The sequence below is a fragment of the Bos mutus genome, chromosome 3 (assembly GCF_027580195.1).
Source record: "Bos mutus isolate GX-2022 chromosome 3, NWIPB_WYAK_1.1, whole genome shotgun sequence".
Classification (NCBI taxonomy): Eukaryota; Metazoa; Chordata; class Mammalia; order Artiodactyla; family Bovidae; genus Bos; species Bos mutus.
The window spans coordinates 83,720,760-83,735,291 of record NC_091619.1 but is presented as its reverse complement, the minus strand read 5'-3'; the positions used below and the strand labels follow the sequence as shown (position 1 = coordinate 83,735,291).

At 41.4% G+C, this 14,532-nt stretch overlaps 1 protein-coding gene across 3 annotated transcripts in view; it reads right to left on the bottom strand.

Annotated features, from left to right (window-relative positions):
- Positions 1-14,532, bottom strand: part of LOC102284389 (cytochrome P450 2J2) — a 47,166-nt gene that overhangs the window by 15,553 nt on the left and 17,081 nt on the right. For all 3 annotated transcript variants that reach the window (XR_011463708.1, XM_070367940.1, XM_005891228.3), the window contains exons 5-7: positions 12,927-13,103; positions 10,792-10,933; positions 3,383-3,570 (exon numbers count right to left, since the gene is read on the bottom strand). Coding sequence is in view for 2 of the 3 variants with exons in the window: in XM_070367940.1 (XP_070224041.1) it covers positions 3,383-3,570; positions 10,792-10,933; positions 12,927-13,103 (507 nt within the window). In the remaining variant the exon portion in view is untranslated. The remainder of the gene's footprint in view (positions 1-3,382; positions 3,571-10,791; positions 10,934-12,926; positions 13,104-14,532) is intronic.

Genomic DNA, 14,532 nt, shown 5'->3' with positions numbered 1-14,532 from the left:
GCTGGTCTGATCCACTACAGCCTTATGAATTCCAGCTAAACCATTACATTTGAAAAGCATGCTCAGCGAATCAATTAGATGCACCGAAAACTGCAATGTCTGCAGCTGGGATTAGTCAACAGAATGGGCCCAATTCTTCTCCATGACAACAACTGACTGCATGTTGCATACTTCAAAAGTTGAGATGACCCAGAGGGATGGTACGGGGAGGCAGGAGGGAGGGGGGTTCAGGATGGGGAACACGTGTATACCTGTGGCAGATTCTTGTTGATGTATGGCAAAACCAATACAATATTGTAAAGTAATTAACCTCCAATTAAAATAAATAAATTTATATTTTAAAAAAAGTTGAATGAATTGGGCTACAGAGTTTTGCCTCATCCACCATATTGACCCGACCTCAGTAGCCAACCAATTACCACTTCCTCAAGCATCTTGATAACTTTTTGCAAGGAAAATGCTTCCATTATCAGTAAGAGGCAGAAAATGCTTGCCAAGAGTCCTGAAGGACAGATTTTTACACTACAAGAATAAGCAAACTTATTTCTCATTGGCAAAAATGTGTTGATTGTAATGGTTCCTACTTTGATTAATAAAGATGTGTTTGAGCCTAGTTCACTTCAATTCAGTTCATTCACTCAGTCGTGTCCAACTCTTTGTGACCCCATGGACTGCAGCATGCCTGGCCTCCCTGTCCATCACCAACTCCCGGAGTTTACCCAAACTCATGTCCATTGAGTCAGTGATGCCTTCCAACCATCTCATCCTGTCATCCCCTTCTCCTCCCGCCTTCAATCTTTCCCAACATCAGGGTCTTTTTAAATGAGTCAGTTCTTCGCATCAGGTGGGCAAAGTATTAGAGTTTCAGCTTCAACATCAGTCCTTCCAATGAATATTCAGGACTGATTTCCTTTAGGATAGACTGGTTGGGTCCCCTTGCAGTCCAAGGGACTCTCAAGAGTCTTCTCCAACATCACAGTTCAAAAGCATCAATTCTTCGGTGCAGAGCTTTATAGTCCAACTCTCACATCCATACATGACTACTGGAAAAACCATAGCCTTGACTACACAGACCTTTGTTGGCAAAGTAAAGTCTCTGCTTTTTGATATGCTATCTAGGTTGGTCATAACTTTTCTTCCAAGGAATAAGTGTCTTTTAATTTCATGGCTGCAATCACCAACTGCAGTGATTTTGGCGCCCCCAAAAATAAAGTCTGCCACTGTTTCCACTGTTTCTCCATCTATTTGCCATGAAGTGATGGGACGGGATGCCATGATCTTTGTTTTTTGAATGTTGAGTTTTAAGCCTATTTTTTCACTCTCCTCTTTTACTTTCATCAAGAGGCTCTTTAGTTCTTCTTCACTTTCTGCCATAAGGGTGGTATTATCTGCATGTCTGAGGTTATTGATATTTCTCTGGAAATCTTGATTCCAGTTTGTGCTTCATCCAGCCCAGCGTTTCTCATGATGTACTCTGCATATAAGTTAAATAAGCAGGGTGACGATACACAGCCTTGACGTACTCCTTTTCCTATTTGGAAAAAGTCTGTTCCATGTCCAGTTCTAACTGTTGCTTCCTGACCTGCATACAGATTTCTCAAGAGGCAGATCAGGTGGTCTGGGATTCCTGTCTCTTTCAGAATTTTCCACAGTTTATTGTGATCTACACAGTCAAAGGCTTTGTCATAGTCAATAAAGCAGAAACAGATGTTTACCTGGAACTCTCTTGCTTTTTCGATGAGCCAGTGGATGTTGGCAATTTGATCTCTGGTTCCTCTGCCTTTTCTTAAAGCCTAGTTGCAATGATTTAAAATTCACAGTCCAAAACAGCAATTATATTTGCACCAAACTAATATAGTAAAACAATCATTGCAGGAATAGCTGCTATTCCTGGTTCTGCTCGGCTGGTGACTAAGGGGTGGACAATGCAGAATTTCCTCTGGCTTTGCCTTGAGATTGTCCCCAGGTACAACTCTGTGTACAACTCTGTGTGTGTACACAGAGCAATTTAGACAAACTAGAATGACAGTGGCACCCCACTCCAGTACTCTTGCCTGGAAAATCCCATGGATGGAGGAGCCTGGTGGGCTGCAGTCCATGGGGTCGCTGGGCGTTGGACACGGTTGAGTGGCTTCACTTTCACTTTTCACTTTCATGCATTGGAGAAGGAAATGGCAACCCACTCCAGTGTTCTTGCCTGGAGAACCCCAGGGACGGGGGAGCCTGGTGGGCTGCTGTCTATGGGGTCGCACAGAATCGGACACGACTGAAGTGACTTAGCAGCAGCAGCAGCAGCAGAATGGATCCACAGAGGCTCACGAAAGTTGTGAGAAAGGGAACTGTAAATGTGCAGTGTGCAGAGAGGACACTACAGGGCACAGGAGAGCTGTCATCTGAGATCCTCAGGGTGGTGCGCCGAGTGAGAGCAGAATTTCCTTTGGGAGGACAGGGAATTTAATGGGGACCCACTGAGAAATATTTCAGGGAGACTCTTTTAAAATCAAAGGAAAGCAACTCCTGTGGAGAGAACATGGTGTAGTACAACAAAAGATGAGCCTGGGAATCAGAACAATTCCGTTTCTGGAACCCAACTCCTGTCTCTGTAGCCGAGAGATCTTATGCAAGATTACTCTCCAAGCCCTGGCTTTCAGATTTATAAAATGAGAATGGAATTATTCTAAGGACTGATTCAGACATTTTGAAATAACATATATAGTCCGAAGTACATAACCACTGCTTAACAAGCATTGGTTCCTCCTTTCTCTCCTATTCTGATATTTAATACTGCACATACTTGGATTGCTTTCCCTTGTGAGGCAGTCCCATCAAGGGTCTGTAAGTCAAGGATAGAAAAACACCTGTGGGGATAGTATGTTAGAAACACCAGAATGAATGTGATGTTGGTTCAGGTGGTCTCAAAAGTCCCTCATTTTTCAACATTCCAGCACTGCAAAGCACAATTATCTAAAATAAGTCCAGTAGGTCTCTATCTTGTGAGAAGCACTCCCAAGGCAAAAGAAAGGACCTCGTGACAAAGTCTGAGGCTGAGAACTGCTGCCTTCTGTATCCCCATGTAGATTTACCACTCACATCACACAGTAAAACACTGAGAAACCTCATAGCAAAGAAAAGCCTGGTTTTGCCTAACCACAGCTGACTTAAGAATCCCCCCTCTCCTCTAAAACACCTGTTAACATCCAGTTGAACTAACTTTCTAAGCTCACACTTAGGGAACAAAACTAGTATTTCATCAGGCATAATATATTTCTCTTCCCATGTAAGTAACTCTCTAGGATAAGAATGCTTTTCCAATTGAGATATTCCCACCATTTACAGATATGAGCTTGGAGATCTGAGGCTGTTGGTGTGAGCCCCTAATTACCTTGGGCAGGTGGTATCCAGCCAGGACAGTGTCCACTGTCACCTCCCGGGGCACGTTCAGAGGGAGGATGTTCCCCATTCTTTGCACCTCGTGGATGACAGCGTTGGTGTAGGGCATGGACTCGCGAGCGGCCATGCTTGGTTGTTGTGACTCGTCAAGCACCTTATCAATTTCAGCTTGGACTTTCTCTGGAAAAGTACAGGAGATTTCATCATTCTATTTTTCTATAACTTTCCTAGAGGCCAGTTAAGCTAAGGAATGGAATAACCAGGATCAAAAATGCTAAAGGAGTACATCAAGGCTATATAGCATCACCCTCCTTGTTTAACTTATATTCAGAGTACATTATGCGAAATGCTGGGCTGGATGAAATCAACCCTGAATATTCATTGGAAAGACTGATGCTTAAGCTCAAATCTTTTGGCCACTTGATGCAAAGAGCTGACTCACAGAAAAGACCCTGATGCTGGGAAAGATTGAGGGCAGGAAGAGAAGTGAGCGACAGAGGATGAGATGGTTAGATGGCATCACTGACTCAATGGAAGTGAGTTTGAGCAAATTCCAGTAATAGTGAGGGACAGGGAAGCCTGGTGTGCTACAATCTATGGGTTGCAAAGACTTGGACACGGCTCAGCGATTGAAAAACAATAACAAAATGACTAAAGCTATAGTAGGGTCTCTGGACAACCTCCTCAGGGAGGTATGTGAGTGGGAAGTGAGCCCTGGTGTGAGACAAACCTGGTGGCAAATTCTTGCTCAATACTAGTCCTGCTGCGAGTTCCTGGAGCTCTTTGAGCCTCTGGTTCCTCTTCTTATTAGTGAGGATGAATCAAGTTTCATCTTTAGCAATTTTTAGATTTGCATGAACTGATTTAGGGAAGTATCCAACAACAACAAAACCCTGTTAACTATGCCCCAATATTTGTTTTCCTCTTTTTAAACAATAATAAATATTTGATCTGGATACCTGGTCCCTCAGCTAAAGACTACATTTCCTAGATCCCCTTGTGACTAAGTTCTGGCCAAGAGAGTGTAAGTAGAGGGAATGTTTAATACTTGAAACATGCCCTAAAAGGAAAGGCATGTGGTTCCTGCTCCTCCCCTTCCTGCTGGTGGAAAGGCAGCCATAGAGGTGAGCCATCTGTGAGTCCCAGCAAGGGTGCCATTCTAGATACAACAGAGCAACACACGGGAAGCAGTTTAGACCCAAAGGGTTCTGCAGAGTCTAGCTTAGAGTCTCTGAATTGAGAGAAAAATAAACTTTCTTTTTTTACTGAACATTTAGAAACGTTTTAAATTGTGGTAAAATACACATAATATATAACTTACTTATCTTAGCCACTTTAAAGTGTGTGGTTTAATAATGTTAAGTATATTCACATCGTTGTACAACCAATCTCCAGAAATTTTTGTCTTGCAAAACCAAAACTATTCTCACTGAACCAGAACTCCCATTTGCACTAACTCCAGGCTCTAACCATGGTGTCTAACAACCACCATTTTACTTTCACTTTCTATGAGTTAACTGTTCCAGATACCTCAGATGAACAGAATCATGTAGTTTGTTCGTTTTGATTGGATTACTGAGTTTAGCATAATGTCCTTAAGGTTCACCATGTAGCATGTGTCAAAATGCTTCATTTTTAAGGACAGATATTTCATTGCATTCCACATTTTGCTTATCCACTCAGCCACTGATAGACACTTGGGTTGTATCCACTTTTATTACATCTAAGGTGACTGGTGATAGAAGCAAGGTCCGATGCTGTAAAGAGCAATATTGCATAGGAACCTGGAATGTCAGGTCCATGAATCAAGGCAAATTGGAAGTGGTCAAACAAGAGATGGCAAGAGTGAATGTCGACATTCTAGGAACCAGCGAACTGAAATGGACTGGAATGGGTGAATTTAACTCAGATGACCATTATATCTACTACTGTGGCAGGAATCCCTCAGAAGAAATGGAGTGGCCATCATGGTCAACAAAAGAGTCTGAAATGCAGTACTTGGATGCAATCTCAAAAACCACAGAATGATCTCTGTTCGTTTCCAAGGCAAACCATTCAATATCACAGTAATCCAAGTCTATGCCCCAATCAGCAATGCTGAAAAAGCCGAAGTTGAACGGTTCTATGAAGACCTACAAGACCTTTTAGAACTAACACCAAAAAAAAGACATCCTTTTCATTAAAGGGGACTGGAATGCAAAAGTAGGAAGTCAAGAAACACCTGGAGTAACAGGAAAATTTGGCCTTGGAATACAGAATGAAGCAGGGCAAAGACTAATAGAGTTTTGTCAAGAAAATTGCACTGGTCATAACAAACACCCTCTTCCAACAACACAAGAGAAGACTCTATACATGGACATCACCAGATGGTCAACACCAAAATCAGATTGATTATATTCTTTGCAGCCAAATATGGAGAAGCTCTACACAGTCAGCAAAAACAAGACCAGGAGTTGACTGTGGCTCAGATCATGAACTCCTTATTGCCAAATTCAGCTTAAATTGAAGAAAGTGGGGGAAACCACTAGACCATTCAGGTATGACCTAAATCAAATCCCTTATGATTATACAGTGGAAGTGAGAAATAGATTTAAGGGCCTAGATCTGATAGATAGAGTGCCTGATGAACTATGGAATGAAGTTCGTGACATTGTCCAGGAGACAGGGATCAAGACCATCCCCATGGAAAAGAAATGCAAAAAAGCAAAATGGCTGTCTGGGGAGGCCTTACAAATAGCTGTGAAAAGAAGAGAAGTGAAAAGCAAAGGAGAAAAGGAAAGATATAAGCATCTGAATGCAGAGTTCCAAAGAATAGCACGAAAAGATAAGAAAGCCTTCTTCAGCGATCAATGCAAAGAAATAGAGGAAAACAACAGAATGGGAAAGACTAGAGATCTCTTCAAGAAAATTAGAGATACTAAGGGAACATTTCATGCAAAGATGGGCTCGATAAAGGACAGAAATGGTATGGACCTAACAGAAGCAGAAGATATTAAGAAGAGATGGCAAGAATACACAGAAGAACTGTACAAAAAAGATCTTCACGACCCAGATAATCACAATGGTGTGACCACTGACCTAGAGCCAGACATCCTGGAATGTGAAGTCAAGTGGGCCTTAGAAAGTATCACTACGAACAAAGGTAGTGGAGGTGATGGAATTCCAGTTGAGCTATTTCAAATTCTGAAAGATGATGCTGTGAAAGTGCTGCACTCAATATGCCAGCAAATTTGGAAAACTCAGCAGTGGCCACAGGACTGGAAAAGGTCAGTTTTCATTCCAATCCCAAAGAAAGGCAATGCCAAAGAATGCTCAAACTACCACGCAATTGCACTCATCTCACACGCTAGTAAAGTGATGCTCAAAATTCTCCAAGCCAGGCTTCAGCAATATGTGAACCGTGAACTTCCTGATGTTCAAGCTGGTTTTAGAAAAGGCAGAGGAACCAGAGATCAAATTGCCAACATCCGCTGGATCATGGAAAAAGCAAGGGAGTTTCAGAAAAACATCTACTTCTGTTTTATTGACTATGCCAAAGCTTTGACTGTGTGAATCACAATAAAAAGTGGAAAATTCTGAAAGAGATGGGAATACCAGACCACCTTATCTGCTTCTTGAGAAATCTGTATGCAGGTCAGGAAGCAACAGTTAGAACTGGACATGTAACAACAGACTGCTTCCAAATAGGAAAAGGAGTATGTCAAGGCTGTATATTGTCCCCCCTGCTTATTTAACTTATATGCAGAGTGCATCATGAGAAACGCTGGACTGGAAGAAACACAGGCTGGAATCAAGATTGCCGGGAGAAATATCAATAACTCAGATATGCAGATGACACCACCCTTGTGGCAGAAAGTGAAGAGGAACTAAAGAGCCTCTTGATGAAAGTGAAAGAGGAGAGTGAAAAACTTTGCTTAAAGCTCAACATTCAGAAAACGAAGACTATGGCATCTGGTCGCATCACTTCATGGGAAATAGATGGGGAAACAGTGGAAACAGTGTCAGACTTTATATTTTTGGCCTCCAAAATCACTGCAGATGGTGACTGCAGCCATGAAATTAAAAGACGCTTACTCCTTGGAAGGAAAGTTATGACCAACCTAGATAGCATATTCAAAAGCAGAGACATTATTAGCTAATGTTGTTAGCAACATTATTTTGCTAACAAAGGTTCATCTAGTCAAGGCTATGGTTTTTCCTGTGGTCATGTATGGATGTGAGAGTTGGACTGTGAAGAAAGCTGAGCGCCGAAGAATTAATGCTTCTGAACTGTGGTGTTGGAGAACACTCTTGAGAGTCCCTTGGACTGCAAGGAGATCCAACCAGTCCATTCTGAAGGAGATCAGCCCTGGGATTTCTTTGGAAGGAATGATGCTAAAGCTGAAACTCCAATACTTTGGCCAGCTCATGCGTAGAGTTGACTCATTGGAAAGGACTCTGATGCTGGGAGGGATTGGGGGCAGGAGGAGAAGGGGATGACAGAGGATGAGATGGCTGGATGGCATCACTGACTTGATGCACGTAAGTCTGGGTGAACTCCGGGAGTTGGTGATGGACAGGGAGGCCTGGCGTGCTGTGATTCATTGGGTCGCAAAGAGTCGGACACAACTGAGTGACTGAACTGAACTGAACTGAAGACATTATTATTTTGGAGCCTTTTATAGGGAAGCTATAAATATATCCTAACTAGGTGGCTTTTAAACTTAAAGAAAACCCTGTAATTCACAGTTGTTTAGTTGCTAAATCCTGTCTGACTCTTGTGACTCCATGGACTGTAGCCCACCAGGCTCTTTGGTTCATGGAATTGCTCAGGCAAGAATACTGGAGTGGGTTGCCATTTCCTTCTTCAGGGGATCTTCCCGACCCAGGGATAGAATTTGCTTCTCCTGCATTTGCAGGAGGATTCTTTACCACTGAGCCATCAGGGAAGCCCATAATTAAAAAATAAGTGCATTTTACAAGTGCATGACTCAGGACACATTAAAAAAATATACACACACGTATAAAACATTTATTCATATACTTAAGGAAAGTTTCATGAAAAAGCATTATCCTCAGTACACAGAAAGCACTCTGATTTTACTTTTTTTTTTTTTAAATTTAGGGAAAAAAGTTGGTCTTGATTTACTAAATTGACTCTATCTCCTATTAATGAACTTTCACCCACAGTTTGCAAAACTGTATCACAATAGTTTCTATCCTACATGTGCTTAAACTGTTTCGGGGGAGTGGGGGCTAGAAAATGAAAAATGAATCTTAACAGTCACTGTCCTTGAAAGGACTACAGTCTCTGGGGAAGATATATAAATAACATGTTATAAACAAACTAATGGAGGTTCATTAGGTCATCTTTAAAGAAAGGAAATGCTAGTATTTTCCCAGAAGTGTGGAGAAACTCTTGGAGGCTATGTTGAGTAGACTCTTCAAGCATAGCTAAGGGTTTACTGTATAGAGAAATCAGGGAAATACATTCTTGATTATTCTTCTGGGGAACAGCAGGTGTGATGGTCCAGAGGCACAAATAAGGACAGTGAAATGAAATGGCCTGTGACTTACTGAAGCCCCTATGCAGGCTGGACAGGTAGAAAAGAGGCACAGCAGAGCGCATGATCTACCAGACTAAGGACTGTGAGCATTGTCCACAGGGTGCTGGAAGACACTACTTGAAAAGGAGGGAAGGCTGCTACCAGATTTCATATGTGAGTGGAGTGGAGCTCCTTCCTGGGACTCACCACAATGTCAGTGGGCTTCACTGTTTTCCCCACTGGACAGTGAGTTTGCTGAGGGCAGGGGCTCTCCGTTATATCTGTGTAATGTGGACCCATCCCAATTCTGGCAGAAAACTGAAGAAGGCACCCGTTCAAGTCCACCTGTCCTACCTATCTCTCCATCCTACCATGCTATCCTCTGGCCTTTCTTTTGGACCGTGCTCCAGGAGGCCCCATTCTTATTTTCTTTTTTCCTTTAAAAAAATCATTTATTTTTAACTGAAGGATAATTGCTTTATAGTATTGTGTTGGTATCTACCAAACATCAACATGAATTAGCCATAGGTTTACCCATGTCCCCCGACACCTGAACATCCCTCCCACTTCCCTCCCGTCCCACCCGTCTAGGCTGTTACCCAGCCCCAGTTTGCGTTTCCTGTGTCTTGCCGCAAATTCACATTGGGTATCTATTTTCATATGGTATTCTATATTTCCATGTTACTCTCTCCATATCTCCCACCCTCTCCTTCCTCCCCTCCCAGCCATGCCCATAATCTGTTCTCAATGTCTGTGTCTCCACTGCTGCTCTCCAAATAGGTTCATCAGAACCATCTGGTTTCCAAATTCCATATCTATGCATTAGTATATGATATTTTTCTCTTTCTGACTTACTTCACTCTGTATAATAGGCTTTAGGTTCACCCACCTCATTAGGACTGACTCAAATGCATTCCTTTTATGGCTGAGTAATATTTCATTATATACCACGGCTTCTTTATCTATTCATCTGTTGATGGACATCTAGGTTGCTTCCATGTCCTAGCTGTTGTAATATAACTGCAGTGAACCCTGGTGTACATGTGTCTTGTTCAATGCCTAGTGATGGGACTGCTGGTCATACGGTGGTTTTATTCCTAGTTTTTTAAGGAGTGTCCATACTGTTTTCCATAGTGGTTGTATCAATTTACATTCCCACCAACAGCACAAGAGGGTTCCCTTTTCTCTACACCCTCTCCAGCTTTTATAGTTTGTAGATTTTTCAATGAGGGCCATTCTGACCAGTGTGAGGTGATATCTCATTATAGTTTTGATTTGCATTTCTCTAATAATGAGTGATGTTGACCATCTTTTCATGTAGTTGTTAGCCATCTGTGTGTCTTCTTTGGAAAAATGTCTGTTTAGGTCTTTTGCCAACTTTTTGATTGGGTTTTTGCTTTTCTGTTATTGATTTGTATGAGCTGCTTACATATTTTTGAAATTAATGTTTTGTCAGTTGTTTCATTTGCTATTATTTTTTCCCATCCTGAGGGTTGTCTTTTCACCTTATTTATAGTTTCCTTTGCTGTGCAAAAGCTTTTAAGTTTAATTAGGTTCCACTTTAAAATTTTTGTTTTGATTTCCATTATTCTAGGAGGTGTGTCATAGAGGATCTTGTTGTGATTTATGTCATAGAGTGTTCTGCCTATGTTTTCTTCTAAGAGTTTTATAGTTTCTGGTCTTACATTTAGGTCTTTAATACATTTTGGATTTATCTTTGTGGATGGTGTTAGGAAGTGTTGTAATGTCATTCTTTTACACGCAGCTGTCCAGTTTTCCCAGAAGCACTGACTGAAGAGACCTTCTTTGCCCCACTGTATATTCTTGAGGAGGCCCCATTCTGACCCAGCCGAGGCCCACCCACTGACGTGCTCACCTTGGATTTCAGGGTACAGGGCCATGTAGAGCAGACCCCAGCGCAAGGTGGTTGAAGTTGTTTCTGTTCCAGCAAAGAAGAGGTCCAGGGTATTGTAGATAAGGTTTTCTTCGTGGAAACTTGAAGCAGCATTACCCTTATGCTAGAAAGCACAGTGATTATTGATTTATTCAGGTGGTTCTTAGTTGCCACAACACACGGGGTTTCATCCTAAAGAAAACATGAAGGAGAGACTACCCCAGGAGAAATAACTCTCCCTTTGGCTGTCTCATGAGGCAGAGATTTATTACTGGAATATCACTGCCCGTAGTGCTGAAAGCTTTTGTTAGCTTTGGTGGACAAAAAAGATAACTAATTTTTTACACCCATAATTAGGCAGAATCTATTATTACACTGGCAAACAGCCCTAGGTTCCAATATTAGCGACACCATTCACTATTTGTATGACTCGAGCAAGTTAACAAACCTTTCTGTGCTTCAGATTCCTGTTCCACAAAACAGACATAACAATACTCACCTCTTAAGATGGAATTATGAATTATGTGAGTAGGAAAGGGCACATAGCAATTCTCAACAAATGTTTGTACCAATAACAGAAACAATAACTGAATTTCTCTAAAGTATAGTAATTCTCCTGAGAAGGCAGTGGCACCCCACTCCAGTACTCTTGCCTGGAAAATCCCATGGACGGAGGAGCCTGGAAGGCTGCAGTCCATGGGGTCGCTGAGGGTCGGACACAACTGAGCGACTTCACTTTAACTTTTCACTTTCATGCATTGGAGGAGGAAATGGCAACCCACTCCAGTGTTCTTGCCTGGAGAATCCCAGGAACAGGGAAGCCTGGTGGGCTGCCTCTATGGGGTTGCACAGTCCGACATGACTGAAGTGACTTAGCAGCAGCAGCATAGTAATTCTCATATCTCCCCATTAATCTTTTCCTTTTAGGTTAAACTTTTCTGATTCCAACAGTCATTCCTCATGGCACTCCAGCATCTTTACCACCTTTCTTCAATGAATGTATCAATGTTCCTCCCTGTGTGGTCCCACACCTGCATATCTTATAGTAAGTGAAGTCTCCTCCTCATAAGAGAAATCAATGCTTCTATTAATGTTATCACAATAAAGTGAAATAAGAGAGGAGTTGGAAAGAAATCCATTCTGCCAACTCTGGGAATGAATAATCTGACGGGTCAAAGATGATGACACCAATGCAATGATATGTTTACCAGAGGGATGACTATGGCAAAGGTCATCCCATTTGGCTTTTATCCTGCTTCTTTCCTATAGTAACATTGAAAAGTAGATGACATAGGGATGAGGGAGGAAGGCAAATGTCTCTCTCATCTGAGGCTAAACTCGCATCTGACTCAGATTTACCTGTGTTCTGCAATGGGGAGCTGGGGGAAGATGTAGGAGACTGGGCATTGGTCCAGCTAATAATGAAATAATACTTTTTTTTTCCTTTTATGTACAGGTCCTTCAGATATGGGTAGAGAATGGATTACGAAAAGGCAGTATTTGGTCTTTCTAAAGTCCTTAGGCCAAATACTGATAAACCTCTGTCTTCATTTTTAATTGTCCCGTCAATTTTGAGTTAATGTTATTCCTACATTCTGTGAAGTACTGCCTCTATTTTTCCTCCCCTGTGGTAGGCTGAATAATGACCCACAAAGAAGTCTATGTCCTTAACTCTAGAATCTGTGAATTTTATATGGCAGACAAAATTCTATAGATATATTGAAATAAGGCTCTTGATGGGAAAATTATCCTGGATTATCCCAGTGGGCCCAATACAATCACAAGAGTCTTTAGAAGAGGGAGGCAAGAAAGTCATAAAGAGCAGATGTGAAGATGGTGGCAGAAAAAAGTGCTATATTGATGGCTTTGAAGATGGAGGAAGGGGTCATGAGTCAGTCAAGGAGTAAAGGCAGCCTCTAGACTCTGGAAAAGTCCATCAGTAGTTTCTTCCCTAGAGCCTTGAAAGAGCCAGTACTGCCCCTACCTTGACTTGATAAATGTTGGTTGTTTTAAGCTATCAAGTTTGTGGTGACTTCTTACACCAGCAATAAGATATTAGAATCCCTTCATTTGATCTTTAAGAACAATACTTTGGAAAAAAACTCAGGTTTCCTCACCTTTTCTGTCTCCTGGAGATAAGCATCAATGAAGTCTCTTGCTTCAGCAGGATTCCAGTCTCTCTTGTGGTTTTCAATCACACGGGCAACAAACATTTTCAGTTTCCTCCAGTTACTGAAGAGCATTTGGTGTGGACCCGGAAGGAAATTCATTATCCTTGGAAAGACATTGTAGAGCTGATGGAACAAATAAAACTGTCATGGAGGAGAGTGGGGGTGACGTTTTTCTACTTTTTAAGATAAGTCCATGGGGTTGCAAAGCGTTGAACATGAGAGCAACTGAGCAACACGTCAAGGAAACCGTAGTCTTTTCCTATCTCTTTTATTTACTTAAATTTAATCCTTTGAGTCAACCTTGACTCTTCTCTTTCTCAACCCTCTTCTTTCCCTTCCAGCAAAGCATTTCAACCCTCCATCCAAAACATGACACTTCAGACCAATTTTCACCACTCCATCTGCTTTGTCATCCTAGTACAAAGTACTAACATTTTTTATCTGGATGCTGTAAGCCTCCAGCAGGTTTCCTGATGCTCTCCCTAACCCCCTTCTCAGCCCATCTTCCACTGACCTGCCATAGAGATCATTTAAAAGTTTAATGAGATCATTTCACTTTCTGACTCTCAATCCGACAATGACTTTCCAAGACATTTAGACAGATCCTACCTCATTCTCCTGGCGGGGAGCTCTACATGATCTGGCCCCTCACCCTCCTGGCACCTCCTCTCCTATGACTCCCTGCCATCTTGCTCTCCCTTACTCTTTCCAGTCCAGCCCCATTGGTCTCTGTGCAAACATAAAAAAATGTTCTTGTTTAGGACTTTGTAGTTGTTATTTCTTTCATCTAGAATGGTTTTCCTCTGAAATCTGTGTAACTCCAGTTCCTTAATGTGCTGCTCAAATGTCACCAATTTGGATCCGTCTTAGCTGATGAGCCTACGATTAGCAGCACTTCTGGAACTCTCTTTCCATTCCTTTATTTTGTTTTATATTTTTCCATGACAATTGTCATTAGTTGTGTGTGTATATATATTTGTGTGTATTTGTAAAATATGTATGTTTATCTGTGTATATGTATCTAACTATGTATCTACATTCCTGTGTATCTAAATATCTAGGGCAAACACATATGTGTATTTATTTGTCTGTCCTCACTATGAGGTAAGCTCCATGTGGGTAAAATATTTTTTACTGAAATACAGTAGTCTTTGTATATATTTTTTCTAATAAAATATGAAAGAAAATAGATAGCATAAGGTAATGGAAAGTTGCCTAGATTTCAAATGTGATAGGTATGCATTTACAATTAGGTCTGTTTCTTTCTAGCTATAGTACTTTGCTAATGGTAGTAATAATGATATGATCTGTATCTACCTAAACTAGCTGCTAATGGGGGCAAAGGTTATTTTCATGATCAAATGACATGAGAGCCATACCACACTTAACACAGAGCCAGTGGAACACTATGTGGATTTGTTTACACATTCCTATATCTGCTTGCATACATCAGGATGATCCATTTCATTAGCAAGGTGAAAAGGCAGCCTTCAGAATGGGAGAAAATAATAGCAAATGAAGTAACTGACAAACAACTAATCTCAAAAATATA